Below are 15,388 nucleotides of genomic sequence, written 5' to 3' on the forward strand. Positions count from 1 at the left end.
CTCTGCCTCCCAGGTTCAAGTGATTCTCCTGCCTCAGCCTCCCAAGTAGCTGGGATTACAGGCACTCACCACCATGCCTGGCTAATTTTTGTGTTTTTAGAAGAGATGAGGTTTCACCATGTTGGCCAGGCTGGTCTTGAACTTGTGACCTCACATGATCCACCCACCTTGGCCTCCCAAAGTGCTGCGATTACAGGCATGAGCCACCGTGCCCGGCCTGCTTCATAATATTTGAGTTCAAACTTTAATTTCTTTTATTGAGGGTAGAGGGCACAGTCTGATTTATAACTAGAATTGAAAAAGGGAAAATGTGTTGGCATGGAGGAAGATTAAGCAACTTCCCAGTGGATGACAGAAACTCTGTGCCATCCCAAATTGTCCGTACACTAGACTTGGGTCAGTTTTGGCCACATCCCGCCAAAGCTCTCCTTCCCTGCAGTGGTTTGAAGGGCCTCTAGGGTTGGGGAACTTGCTGAGACCCACAGGCCAGGTATATATTCCCCAAGCTGCTTGCAGGGAGGCTCAAAGGCAGTAGGAATGCCTTTCCTGCTCCTGACCTATCAGTGCACATTGGCCACGGGAATTTAATAGAATCAGAGCAAATGGAATTGTATTTTTAAATCACTGGGCAGATTCCCCAAAGTGCTTACATGTGTCAGTGGGTCTGAATTCCAGCTCCACCACTTTTTACCTCAAAGACTTGCATGAGCTACCTTTCTGCACTGCCTTCTCATCAGCCCTAAATAAAGAAACTAAAGTGAAGCCCTGCCCAAGGGGAGTCTGAGCTCAGACTCGCCTAACCCTGCCCCCACCTGATGGTTTGTCTCTACCTGCCCTGGTAGCTGAAGACAAAAGACATAATCTTTTGGAAACTCTATGGCCCTGCCCATCGTCTAAGAAACCCAAGTACTCATCCTGGTCAATGTAGGGCAGGATTATATCCCCTTCTACTACTGCAGCTGGCACTCTCCTGAAAGCACCACCTCCTGGCTGGAGGCCAACCAACTCAAGCCATTACAGCAACTCATAACAGAACAACCCTGCTTCAAAGGAGCAAACAACAGCTAATGCCACTGCCTGCAACACCCTGGCTAACCAGAGGTCCTGAGTCTGTCCATGTGGCAATTTCATTGCTAGTGTAACCAGCATTCAAGAAAACCAGTGCACTAAACAAAGCTACAAACAAGGACTCCCACAGAGTCCACTTCATTCCCATGCCACCTCCACTGGAGCAGGTGCTGGTATCCAAGGCTGGGAGACCTGAAGATGGATCACATCACAGGACTCTTTATAGACATTCCCCAGCACGAGCCTGGAGCTCAGTAGCCCCACTGGGTGGCAAGACCCAGATGGGCAATAACAACTACTACAGTCTGGTGCTCAGGAAGCCAGAAAGAAAGGGGGAGAGCACCACATCAAGGGATCACCCCATGGGACAAAAGAACCTGAACAGCAGCCCTTGACTTCCAGATGTTTCCATCGAAACAGTCTATCCAAATGAGAAGGAACCAGAAAAGTAATTCTGGCAATATGATAAAACAAGTTCTAAAACACTCCCATAAGATCACACTAGCTCTCTAGCAATGGACTCAAACCAAGATGAAATCTGAATTGCCAGAAAAAGAATTCAGAAGGGTCATTATTAAGCCACTCAAGGAGGCACCAGGAAAAGGTGAGAACCAATTTACAGACATTAAAACAACAATACAGGATATGGATGAAAAGTCTCTAGAGAAATAGATATCATAAAGAAAAGACAATCACAACTTCTGGAAATGAAAGACACATTTAGAGAAATGCAAAATACACTAGAAAGTTTTAACAACAGTATCAAACAAGTAGAAAAAATAGCTTCAGAGCTTGAAGACAAGGCGTTTGAATTAACCCAACCTGACAAAGACAAAAACTATTTTTAAAAAATGAACAAAGCCTCCAATAAATTTGGGATTATGTGAAATGACCAAACATAAGAATATTGGTGTTTCTGAGGAAGAAGAGAAATCTTAAAGTCTAGAAAATTTATTTGAGGGAATAATCAAGGAAAACTTCCCTGGTCTTGCTAGAGATATAGATATCCAAATACAAAAAGCTCAAAGAACACGCAGGAAATTGATTGCAAAAAGATCATCACCTAGGCACATGGTCATCAGGTTATCTAAAGTCAAGATGAAGGAAAGAATCTTAAGAGTTATGAGGCAAAAGCATCAGGGAACCTATAAAGGAAAACCTATCAGATTAACAGCAGATTTATCAGCAGAAATCCTGCAAGCCAGAAGTGATTGGGATCCTATCTTTAGCCTCCTTAAACAAAATAATTACCAGTCAAGAATTTTGTATCCAGTGAAACTAAGTTTCATAAATGAAGGAGATATAAAGTCTTTTTCAGACAAATAAATGCTGAGAGAATTCGCCACTACCAAACCAGCACTATAAGAAATATTAAAAGGAGTCCTAAATCTTAAAACCTCAAAATACACTAAAATAGAATCTTCTTAAAGCATAAATCTCATACGACCTATGAAACAGTAACACAGTGAAAAAAAAAACCAAGGTATTCAGGCAACAATTAGAACGTGAATAGAATAGTACCTCATATCTCAATACTAACATTGAATGTAAATGGCCTAAAGGCTCCGTTTAAAATATACTGAATGGCAGAACGTATAAAAATCTACCAACCAAGTATCTGCTGTCTTCAAGAGACTCACCTAACACATAAGGACTCATATAAATTTAAGGTAAGGAGCGGAAAAAGATATTCCATTCAAATGGAAACCAAAAGTGAGCAGGACTAGCTATTCTTGTAGCATACAAAACAGACTTTAAAGCAACAACAGTTAAAAAAGACAAAGAGGGACATTATATGATAAAATAATTACTTCAATACGAAAATATTGACAATCCTAAATGTATATGCACCTAGTACTAGAGCTCCCAAATTTATAAAACAGTTACTACTAGATCTAAGAAATGAGATAGACAGCAACACAATAATAGTAGGGACTTCAACACTACACTGACAACACTAAACAGGTCATCAAGACAGAAAGTCAACAAAGAAACAACAGACGCAAACTATACTCTAGAACAAATGGACTTAACAGATATTTTCTGAACGTTGTATATTTCCAGGATTATTTGTCTCCTCTAGGTTTTCTAGTTTGTGCTCATAAAGGTGCTCATAGTAGCCTTGAATGAACTTTTATATTTCTATGGTATTGGTTGTAATATCTCCCATTTTGTTTCTAATTGAGCTTTATTTGGATCTTTTCTCTTTTTTTTGGGTTAATCTCACAAGTGGTTTATTGATTCTGTTTATCTTTTCAAAGAAACAGTTTTTTGTTTCATTTATCTTTTGTGTGTTTTTTTAAATTTCATTTGGTTCTGCTCTGATCTTTGTTATTTCTTTTCTTCTGCTGGGTTTGGGTTTGGTTTGCTCTTGTTTCTCTAGTTTCTTGAGGTGTGAACCCAGGTAAGTCACGCCCACCATGGCCACCTTTCAGTTCCCCTTGAGTATGTCAGTTCTTCTGTATGGAATGTTCTTCCCCTCCCCTCTGCCCAGCATGCTCCTGCATGTTGGTCTAAAGCTTTGGTTTTCAATTCATCCATTATTTCTTCTTATTATTTACTTATGAATTTATTTATTTATTTTTGAGACAGAGTCTTGCTCTGTGGCCCAAGTTGGAGTGCTGTGGCGTGATCTTGGCTCACTGTAATTTCCACCTCCTGGGTTCAAGTGATTCTCCTGCCTTAGCCCCACAAGTGGCAGGGACTATAGGCATGCACCACTATACCCAGCTAATTTTTGTATTTGTAGCAGAGATGGGGTTTCATGATGTTGGCCAGGTTTGTTTGAACTCTTGACCTCAGGTGATCTGCCTGACTTGGCCATCTGAAGTGCTGGGATTACAGGCATGAGCCACTGTGCCTGGCCCCATTACCTCTTTAGGAAGTGTTCCCTAAACCTTCAATCCGCTATTTAAATCCTCAAATTCCTGTATTCTATACTCCAATGGCATCAAAGAACATGTCAGTGTAGCAACTTTCCTTTGTGTTTGATTAAAGATTGGTCAAAACTTCATTTCCCATTAGACCAAGGGCTCCATGAGGGCAGGGACATGCTGGGCACACTGCCTTCCAGAGCCCGGCACACAGCAGACATTCCACACATATTTGATGGATTAATGAACCAAGTCACTTATTAGGAATGTCTCTGGGTTAGTGACTTCACCTCCTCAGGGCCTACATCCTTCCTCTGAAAATGAGGGGGCTGGATTTCGTGGTGGCTAAGCCTCCATGAGCTGCCCAAAGCACAGTGAGAATTCCTAGGATGAGAAGCTCCAGAATTAAGTAAATGGAAGTGGTATCAGTTAACTCCCCATTAGGCATGAGGGAAGCCAGACTAACGGGCAGTCCCTGAGAAGCATTACCAGTAAGTATCTGGTGACAGATTCTCCAACAGACCTTTCCCCACACACGGGAAGCAAACTGTACCCAACTCCTCTCACTGCTGTCAACCACTGGGGTTAATGAGTGATGGGAAAAAATGAGGACAAGCAAAAGGACTGAAACACCAGATCCCAACTATCTTTTAAAATTCTCTGGTTGGTTCAATAAACCGTTATTTAGCATCTGCTCAGAATCTAAACTAGGGATTCAGAGATTACTGGAATATGGTCCCTGCCTGTAAGGGTCTGGTACAGGAGAGAGGGAAACAGATGACAACAATATTTTCATTCATTCACTCATTAATTAATTAATTAATTAATCCAAACATCTGCATTTGGACAGCTAATCTGGACAGAGTGTGAGGGCATACCTCTTCTGGATCTTAAATTGTAACCAGAATGCAACGCTTAACAGCCTTAAACATTTTAACCAAGCTGAACCATGGAAAATATCTTTCTGGCATTTCACAATTTTTTTTCTCTTCTTCAAAGCCATCCCTAATCATCAGGAGTTGGAAATTGTTGACAGAAATCGGGAGGCAGCGAAGGTGGTGGCTGGAGCTTTGGAGTCAATTTTAGACACTGGCTGAGTGAACTCTGGCAGGTTCCTGAGCCTCAGAATTCTTTATTTAAAATAAATGGGAAGGCGGCTTGCACATGTGGGTTGCTGGAAAGGTTCTGAATCAGACAACATGTTGGAAAAGCCACCTCTCTTCCTAGTTCCTCCGGTTTCTGTGTGCACTGCTCTCATGAAACTGGTGTTTCCATGTCCATTTCTCACCTTTATTAACTGAGATTAGGTAGGGGCTGTGTCTTGGTCATTCTGGCAAATCTACATAGACTAGCACAGTGCCTGGCACAAAGAGGGCTCTCTAAAGTTCTTGCTGAAAGAATACATTGTGGATTAGTTTCCACTCCCACACAAAATCAAGAAATGACCACACTCTGTTTGTTCTGGGCTGTGGTGGTGGGTACCACTGTTGGAGAGGGCAGGGTCAAAGTGGCTGGGGTCAGGAACTGGCCTGACAGTTGAGAGGTGGCTTCCAAGGTCTTCCAGCTGTTGGCTGAGGAACACAGGACAAGTCACTCATTTTCTCTGACCCTCAGTTTTGCCCTCTGTAAAATGGGGAAAAGCCTGTACCTACCTCACAGGGTGGGCATGAAGTTGAAATGACTTAGTAGACGTGCTTAGAAGGCAACTGAACACACAGTGAGTGTCAGTCAATGGGTGCCCTCACTAGCAATAGTAACGGAATATTCCGTTTGACCAAACATCAAGGCTGATGTCTGACAATGTCTTGCTCAAGTACGTTGACTCATTTTTCCGAAAAAACAAACCTAATTTTCAGCCTTTTCCTAGGACAGGTCCCTCAATGGAATGACTCAGAGATTCTTCAGACACAGGGACTGAATCAAGACAACACAATTTAAAGGCTGGGAAGTACTCCTTATCTTTGTGCCTAACCTCAGGGCCGAAGTGAGTCTGGACCGAGTCAAATGCTGTCCTAAGCCTTGCAGAGTTTAGAGAGATTTGGTTGCAGAAAATGCTTAACGCCTACAGAGGAAATCTAGTCCTAGAGCCAGCTCTCAGCTTCTTGTTCAAGTTCCTCCCCCTTCACCCTCTTGCGCATCACATAACACCTTTTATAAAGTCAAAACCATGAATTATTTCAGGAGTATTATGTGTCATAACTGAACTGAACTGCAGGTTCCTAAATAAATAAGTACTTAAATAGGGACATCACTGAATATTTATGAATTCAAGAGACTCATGTGTTTGGTTCATGAAAACTGTGAAGTAATTTGGAGAGATATCTTTTCCCTTTAAATTGAAAGAATCCTTTAAGGAGTGCCTCTGTCCAGGATGTGGGAGAACCTTCAACGCCACCCCTAGTGCAGATGGCAGCCCCTTTCTCAATACAATGGACCTCCAATGGTGGGGCATGGTGGGCCTGTCATCCCAGCTCTTTGGGAGGCTGAGGCTGGTGGATCACCTGAGGTCAGGAGTTTGAGACCAACCTGGCCAACAGTGAAGCCCCATCTCTACTAAAAAAAAAAATACAAAAATTAGCTGGGTATGGTGGCACGTGCCTGTAGTTCCAGCTACTTGGAAGGCTGAGGCCAGGAGAATCGCTTGAACCTGGGAGGTGGAGGTTGCAGTGAGCCGAGATGGCACCACTGCACTCCAGCCTGGGCCATAGAGGAAGACTCTGTCTCAAAACAAAACAAAACAAAACCAAACAAAACAATGGAGCTCCAAAATATCAGGGAGCCATCAGGGATATCTGATGTTGCCACGTGTGGAACAGATCTTAGCATCCTGTTTAGGGATGTTTTCAAGCTCACGGTTGGGGCATTTACCATAATGAAACATAAAGTGGGGTTCCCGTATGCTCCTTTTTTTTTTTCCGGACACAGCTAGTCCCTGTCCTGAGAAGGGAGGTATCAACTAGAAATGGAGAATTTCTGTCAGAAATAACGAGGTAAAGATGGCAGGAGGAAGAGTGAGGACTCTGGAGACAACTCATGTGTTGGCTGGGTGAATGTGGGTAAGTTCTTTGGTTTCTGAGTCTGTTTCTGGGTTTATAAAACTATAGAGAAGCTACCTCCCAAGGAGAATTAAGTAAGAGCAGAGCACCTACCCCGACCTCTGCTATTCAGGCGACCTTCGTTCATCACTCCATCCTTCCTCCCCAAAGGTTTTCCTATGATTTTAACATTCCCTCCCTCATTACTGTCTTCTTTGGACCACTGGGGCATCAGGCAGGGTAACATCCCACCCCCATGAGCATTTTCAACTGGTGGTGGTGGTATAGCTTGGGAGAGAAGAGATGGGGATGGGGGCCTCAGGGGCCTCTGGAGAGCTGCTGCCCCTAGACAACCTCCCGCTCAGCCATGGGGCCCTGGAAATGCCATCTGAGCTTACCTTGGGATACAGAAACACTGAGCATCCTTCTATTCAAATTCAGCAAACACAACTTGTTCAGAATAGCTTTTGCCTGTTATGGGAAACCGTTGAGTTTGCTTTCAGTTTGCCTCCTCTTATCCTTTACCGAACCCAAACTCTACCTTTTGGCTATGCCCAACCTCTTTTGGTTTCTCACCAGTGCCATTTCTTTTCTTGTCTCTGGACCTTGGCCTGTGCTGCTTCTTCCATTTGGATCCTTCTTTCCCTTGTCTGTGCACCTGGCTAACTCCTTCTCATCCCATGAGTCGGATGTCCCTTTCTCCAAGAAGCTCCCTAACCCCCGACTTGGGGGTTCCTCCTCTGAGCCCCGACACAGAGCTGTGCCCTTCCCCATTGTAACACATATCACAGTGATGAGTAAAGGAAAGTGCGATTTCCTCTCTTCTTGGCCTGCCCGAGCTCCATGTGAATGGATACTGTGTTGTCTGTCTCTCTCATGGCACTGTTTCTAGCACCTGGAGTAGCAGCAGGCACACAGTAGGTGCTCAGAAGGCACTGTTGAATGGAACTGAATCCTATTGCCCTCTCTGGAGTGGGAGGAAAAAGCAATCATGTAGACAAGTGTCATGAATGGGAAAAGATCAAGGATAGAAGATGGGAGGCCCGGCGTGGGGGCTCACACCTGTAATCCCAGCACTTTGGGCAGCCAAAGCGGGTGGATCATCTGAGGTCAGGAGTTTGAGACCAGCCTGACCAACATGGCGAAATCCTGTCTCTACCAAAAATACAAAAATTAGCTGGGTGGGGTGGCACATGCCTGTAATCCCAGCTACTCGGGAGGTTGACACAGGAGAATCTCTTGAACCTAGGAGGTGGAGGTTGCAGTGAGCTGAGATCGTGCCATTGCACTCCAGCCTGGGCAACAGAGTGAGACTCTGTCTCAAACAAACAAACAAACAAAAAAGATGGGGCAAGCAAGGAGCTTTCATGTGGATCAAAAACAAACAAAAAATCACTCCCTCATTTTAATGAGGGAGGTATGGGCTAGACTGGTAGGTTCTTCCAAGGTGGGAAAATGGCCAGAGGTGGCTAGGTAGAGGTGGGAGGTTGCTGTCATTGTGGCCTCAGTGCACTTCTATCCCCCTCCTTTCACTCGTGCCCTCCCCTTTGGGCTGCACCCGCACCCTTGACACACAGGCATTTCCTCTTCCAAGTGGGAGGAAAAAGGAGAATGGAGAAGGATGGCATTCTGGGACTGGCTGCTCATTAAAGTGCTCTTTTAATAGCGGATGGAACTGGCTAAAACAAGGTTTCTAAAGAATTTCATTTATTTGTCAGCTGCCTCATTTTATTACTGAATCGATGAGTTAATGAGCGACGTGGTTGGCCAAAGTTATCCAAGTTCATTAAGACAGAGGTGTGGTAATTTCCAGGGCTGCCTTTGGGACCTTATCAATCATTCGGGAGGTTCTTACATTTATTTTATCCTTTGTAAAGATAACTGGGGAGGCCCATTCTGTGGTCTTTTGAGTGACCTCTGGAGAAGCCTACCTGGGCAAACCGTGTATCTTCCTCCTTGTAATGTTTCCTTTCCCTCCCGCAGCCCTCCCCCTGCCACCGCCCACATTTCTCAACTCACCACTGAGCTGCTGTGCTTCAGGCCTGGATTTGCACTGACCTCTTAGGAAGCAGAACACCAAGGGCTTCAGTGGCATGTCCCATTATGGGGATGACACGGCCATTAGTAACCATGGAAACCGCCCTTCCCCATGGCTTGTGTGGCTCTACAGGCCTAATTTACACCCGGCTCTTCCAGATTTGAAGGGGTTATGGGGACCCAAGCACAGTGGCACCTTCCTTTAGCCCTGACAAGGCAAATATCAAGCACTTTCAAAGCCTTTTCCAATTAGAATAACCTCAAGTCTTTGACTCAGTAAACGTGGATACGTATTTTTAAAAAATCCAAAAAGAAAAGAAAAAAAAAAGAGAGAGAGAAAAGGAAACAACCACTTCATGTTTGGTGTTTTTACAGCAACAAACATAAAAACACAGAGGGAGGATGTGCTTTCTAACAGTCACAACTAAACTTCAGAATGGACAGGCCTGAAGGCTGGCACCCAAACAGGCCACAGCCAACAGTGCTGTCCCCTGGGCACAGCCTTACAAATGAGGGCATAGGTTCCATCAGCCCCCATTTTTCTTCCTTTTTCAAAGAACCTTTACAAATAACTCATCAGCCGGGCTCAGTGGCTCATGCCTGTAATCCCAGCATTTTGGGAGGCAGAGGCAAAGGGATTGCTTGAGCCCAGGAGTTTGAGACCAACCTGGGCAACAAAGTGAGACCCTGCCTCTTCCAAAAATTTAAAATATTAGTTGGGTGTGGTAGCAGGTGCCTGAAGTCCCAGCTACTTAGGAGGCTGAGGTGGGAGGATCGCTTGGGCCCAGGAGTTTGAGGCTGCAATGACTTATGATGGAACCACTGCACTACAGCCTGGGTGGCAGAGCAAGACTCTGTCACTAAAAACAAAACAAAACACCAAAACCAAAACCAGACCCTTCCACTACAAGAATAAGTATGTGAGGTAATGCATACGTGAATCAGCTTGATTGAGCCATCCCACTAGGTAAACATATTTCAAAACATCATGTTGTACGTGATCAATATACACCATTCTTATTTGTTAATTACAAGAAAAAGAAGCCATCATCTACGTCAATATCTCTGTACCCTACAATCTATACTAACCCCAGCAACGAAAAGAAAGCAAGCTGCGTTCTCCGCTGCTGCCTGGGTGAACAAGTGGAATTACCTGTCTAGGCCTGGCCAGCCTCTGCAGGGACGCAGTCGGAGTCCGATTCGGCCAGTTCCACTGCGCCTTCTGCTGCAGCCTGACTCCAGCTATCTGATCTATCTGAGATGGCATCCTCCTCTCCGACCGTCACCTCCACGTAATCCACAACGCTCGACTCCTCGTTCTCATCGCTGCCCTGGCCGTCCTGGCTGCTGCCCTCTGAGCGGTCTGAGGTGGCCTCTGAGGGCTTTGCTGGCAAACAGTCTTTTGCTGGCTCGCTGCCTACTTTTACCCTGGGTACCAACTTCTCCAAGTCCTCCTCGCAGAGTTTTTTGGGGTCCTTATAATATTGTGGAACCACGTCACCCCCGTTCTTTGGGCTCTCGGCAATGGGTTTTGTTGCTTTCCTTGCTACGGCATCGTAGCCGTGATCGTCTGCCACGGGCTGGTGCTGGTACTGCTCCATCCACTTCACGGTTCCTGTTTTCAACAAGCATCTGTTCTCCTTGAACCAACGCACTATCTCAGTTCGGATCAGGCCCGTCTTGGATGCTAACTGGTCGTACTCCTGGGGAGTAGGCCACTGGGTTCTTGCAAACGTGCTCCTCAGGAGATGAACCTGTTCTTGACTTTTTGCAATTGCTGGCGAAGGGCTGGGCAGAGAACTGGTTAACTGGGCACCAGAGAGCTGGTCGAGTCGAGACAGAGCACCGTTGGGGGCTCCCACATCTTGGCCCTTTTTGCCAGACCCCATGGAATCCAAGACAGCTTGTTCCATGCTGTCTCGAAGCTTCCGCCTCTCTGAGAACCAGGAGTCGATCTCTCTCCTGCTCAGCTTGGTCTCCACCCTTAGCCGATCCAGTTCTGCTTGGGTAGGAAAAGAACTTTTCAAAAAGCTGTCTTCCAAGATTTTCACCTGACCCTGTGTTTTCTCTTTGAACTTCTGGGGGGCAAAGTCTGGGTATGCATGGTAGGTGCGACTGTGTCGGGAGGCCGCGATGGCCAACTGGTCTTTGGCAAGGGATTCGCTGGTGATGTGGACGATGCCCCTTTGACACCGATACCGGTGGTCACTGAACCACTTCTTGATCTCGCTCCTGGCAAGGCCAGTCACCTCGATAAGCCGGTAAACCTCAGCATCATCAGGGAACTGGCTCTGGAGAAAGCTGGCCTTGAGATGTGCTATCTGCTCCTTTGTCTTCTTGCGGTCACTGGCTGGCGTGGGTGGGGGGTTGGCCGCCTTGGGTGGGGGCTCTGGCACCTGAGCGATGTGTGGACGCTTGGGCTCGGGGGCAGCTTGGGGGGTCACCAAGGGTCTCTTCTGGCCGTGGTTGGTGACTCCTGCCACGGCAAGCGTGATGGGGGAGCAAGAGACGGTTGTTGACCCGCTGGTCACCTGAGTCAGCACCAGGCTAGTCTGGCCGAGGATCTGGCACGGTAGAGCCGTCTGGAGGATGGGCTGCGTCACCTTTGTGGGGGCCAACTGGGCAGGCAGCACAGTGATGGTCGGGGGTACTGACTGGATGGTGCCATTGAACATCTTCTTCCGGGCCTCCTCCACCTCTTCTGGGGACCAGCTGATGCCGTGCTTTAAGCGCTGGGTGGCAAACCAGATTCTGATGTGCTCCTCTGGGTGTTTGGAGGCAGCCGTCAGCCAGGACAACTCAGCCTGGGTCGGGTAAGGAAACTTGTTGAAAGAGTTGATCATCGTGGCATTTGTATCCAGGGCAGAGTTGTATTTGGTAGTATTTAGTGGGACAGGGACCTTGGGCACAAGGTTGATATTTGGTGGCAGCTGTACAGAAGGCATGACGTGTCCTAATGTGTCTTGGAGGAGCTCCACACCTCCGAGTCTCGAGAGGATCTCAGCTGTGTCTGTCACCAGGCGGGCGGTCCCTTCCACATGGTTCTCGGGGGTGATCTCCTCAGGCTTCTTGGGCACCTTCTTGGCATCCGCTTTTGGTTTTCCGGGCTTCATGATGGGGGTTTTACTCACCGAGATCCCAGAATCACTGTCACCAGTTCCAGGGCCGCTGGTGGTGATGGACACGACATGGTTGGTGGCTTCGATGGACTGTTCCAAGACAGTTTGATTATTGCGCTTAATTAACTTCAGCTTGAAGTTGGCCTCCCCGGGATGGAACTTGGAGTTGTGGTCGGACAGGGAGTCGTACTTTTTGGTTGTGAAGTTACATTCTGCACACACGTAGAGGGGGTTGAGAATCACGTTGGGATGCTGCATGTCGACATGCTCCGTGAACTCGTTCAGGTTTTGCGTGGAGTAGGGGCAATATTTGCACTCATAACCACCTTGGAGTTTTTTGGACTGGCTTTCTCCCGTAGATTTCACCTCTATCACTTCATTTTCTTTGGAAGAGTTTTCAAGTTCTGCTGCCCAACTGTCCTTGGCCACGTCAGGTTGTGGTGTGCCGATTCCTTTCTCTTTGGCCCTGTCTACCTCCTCGGGCACATCTTGTTCTACTACTTGTGATGTCCGAACCATGCACGGAGTTGTAGATTTTCGTTTGCTAGCCATGCTGCCTGTCTGTGTGCAATGGCTTAGTTTTGGAGGGGGGTAGGGAGGGGATGGTGAGATTCTTGGAACGAATAAGGTGAAGGGCTTTTGGCTTTATTCCCCCTCAAATGGCTTTGGCTTTCCTTGTATGCTGAAGTCTACTGTTTGAGTTTTCAGAATGATTTCAGCACAGAAAATTGCAATGGCACCAACCACTAAACACACCAGGAAGCATCATATCTGTGGGCAAGAACAAAGACAGGGTCAGTGTCTCTTCACAAGGCAAAAGAAACTGGCACTTCTTTATGAGTCTTCCCATGACCCATCCCAACTGGCACCCAAATCAAACACCTATGTATGCCCAGATGGCGTGAAAGTGCTTATAAACAAGAAAGATCGCATTATTTTTCTCTTCCTTGTTTTGGGAAGGAGGTGAAAATAGGTCCAAACCAAGCAAAGGTGGATGAGGGTCACCATTTCATGTTCAGAGACAAAGGAATACAGGAAAGGTAGACAGGTACTAAAATCTTCTGAAGTGGTGAGAGGGAATGTTGCAGATGGTGGGCTTGCAAGCCACTTTTAGATACGGTACCTTGGAAGCCAGACGTGTCCCCAGGGCTAGCAAGTGAAATTTATCCAGGCGTTAGAAAACAGATAAGAACATTTTGCTTATCATAAAGGCAAAATCACAATAGAAAATCCAGAAAACGCAGAAAAGTATAAAAGAAAAAAAAAAGCAATCACCCCCCAATATTGTAGTTTTATTGTTCATCTCACTTAAACAGTTTCGCATTTCCAAAAATAGTGAGCAAAATGATGATTTTAAAAATCATTATTTCATCACGTGGTGAAATTGTCATGTGTGGTCTATCCCTACAATGTAATAACATGCATTATAGGGATATACCAGACATGATGTGTTCAGCCATTGGATTTCTTTTTTAAAATTTTATTTTAAGTTCTGGGATACAGGTGCAGAATGTGCAGGTTTGTTACATAGGTATATATGTGCCACGGTGGTTCGCTGCATGTATCAATCAGTCATCTAGGTTTTAAGCCCCGCATGTATTAGGTATTTGTCCTAATACTCTCCCTCCCCTTGTCCCCCACCCCCCGACAGGCCCCAGTGTGTGATGGTCCCCTTCCTGTGTCCATGTGTTCTCATTGTTCAGCTCCTACTTATGAGTGAGAACATGTGGTGTTTGGTTTTCTGTTCCTATATTAGTTTGCTGAGAATGATGGCTTCCAGCTTCATCCATGTCCCTCTGAAGGACATAAAGTCATTCTTTTTTATAGCAATTGGACTTTTGTTGAACATTTATTTCCAGTTTTTGACTCTTATCAACAAAACTGCAGTGAATACCCTTAATCCTTATTTCTGATAACTACCTCTGGATGGATGCCTAGAAGTGGTTCTCTTGACCCATATATATGGTAGAGTGTTGGCCTCAGTTGGCCTTTTCTTTGGTAGTGTATGAGAGGGCTTGATTCACAATCCAGCCTAGGTAAAATACTACTGTTAAAAAGCCTTGCTGATTAGATAGGGAAAAACAGTTTTTTGGATTTTTGTTTGTTTCTGAGACAGAGTCTGGCTCAGTCACCCAGGCTGGAGTGCAGTGGCACAATTTTAGCTCACTGCAACCTCTATCTCCCGGGCTCAAGCAATCCTCCTGCCTCAGCCTCCCGAGCAGCTGGAACTATAGGCACACAACACCATGCCCAGCTAATCATTTTATTTTTATTTTTAGTAGAGACAGGGTTTTGCCATGTTGTCCAGGCTGGTCTCCAACACCTGGGCTCAAGTTGTCTACCTGCTTCTGTCTCCCAAAGTGCTGGGATCATGGGCGTAAGCCTTGCCTGGCCAAGAAAACTGTTTTAATATGCTTGCATGCTTTTCTTGATTGACAATAAGGTTTAATTGTTTTCAAAGATTTGCTCACTATTTATATTCTCTTGTAAATTGTCTGCTTATGTCATTCTTATATTTTGATGTTCTGTGGTTTTTATTATGAATTTGCAAGAGTTCTCTTTACATAAATAATACTAATGCTTTACTTAGTTTGTTGCAAAACTTTCTCCAGTCTATCATTTGCCTTTTTTTTTTTTTTGGTGAGACGAAATTTTGCTCTTGTGGCTCAGGCTGGAGTGTAACAGCGTGATCTTGGCTTACCACAACATCTGCCTCCCAGGTTCAAATGATTCTCCTGCCTCAGTCTCCCGAGTAGCAGGATTACAGGCATGCACCATCACGCCAGGCTAACTTTGTATTTTTAGTAGAGACGGGGTTTCTCCATGTTGGTCAGGCTGGTCTCGAACTCCCGACCTCAGGTGATCCACCCACCTCAGCCTCCCAAAGTGCTGGGATTACAGGAGTGAACCACCACGCCTGGCCCCATCATTTATCTTTCAGTTGTGCATATTATATACATTTTTAATGTTTAACATGTAGAAATTTTAATTTTTAGCTAATAAATTTACCAATTTTTTTTCTCTTGTAGCCTCCTTCATCGTGATTTTATATTTAGGAAGTGATTCCCTGTCTTGATAGCTGAAATATATTAATCTACATTTTCTTAAGAATGTTTTGGCCGGGCACGGTGACTCAAGCCTGTAATCCCAACACTTTGGGAGGCTGAGACTGGCGGATCACAAGGTCAGGAGATCGAGACCATCCTGGCTAACACGGTGAAACCCCGTCTCTACTAAAAAATACAAAAAAACTAGC

General features: G+C 45.5%; 1 protein-coding gene across 1 annotated transcript in view; it reads right to left on the reverse strand.

Annotated features, from left to right (window-relative positions):
• ZHX2 (zinc fingers and homeoboxes 2) overlaps positions 1-15,388 on the reverse strand; it is a 192,380-nt gene that overhangs the window by 6,916 nt on the left and 170,076 nt on the right. Inside the window, exon 3 of the mRNA XM_011949290.1 lies at positions 10,167-12,903. Within this exon, the coding sequence (XP_011804680.1) occupies positions 10,171-12,684 (2,514 nt within the window). The 5' untranslated portion in view covers positions 12,685-12,903 and the 3' untranslated portion in view covers positions 10,167-10,170. The remainder of the gene's footprint in view (positions 1-10,166; positions 12,904-15,388) is intronic.

Source organism: Colobus angolensis, unplaced genomic scaffold, assembly GCF_000951035.1.
Source record: "Colobus angolensis palliatus isolate OR3802 unplaced genomic scaffold, Cang.pa_1.0 Scaffold295, whole genome shotgun sequence".
NCBI classification, from domain to species: Eukaryota; Metazoa; Chordata; class Mammalia; order Primates; family Cercopithecidae; genus Colobus; species Colobus angolensis.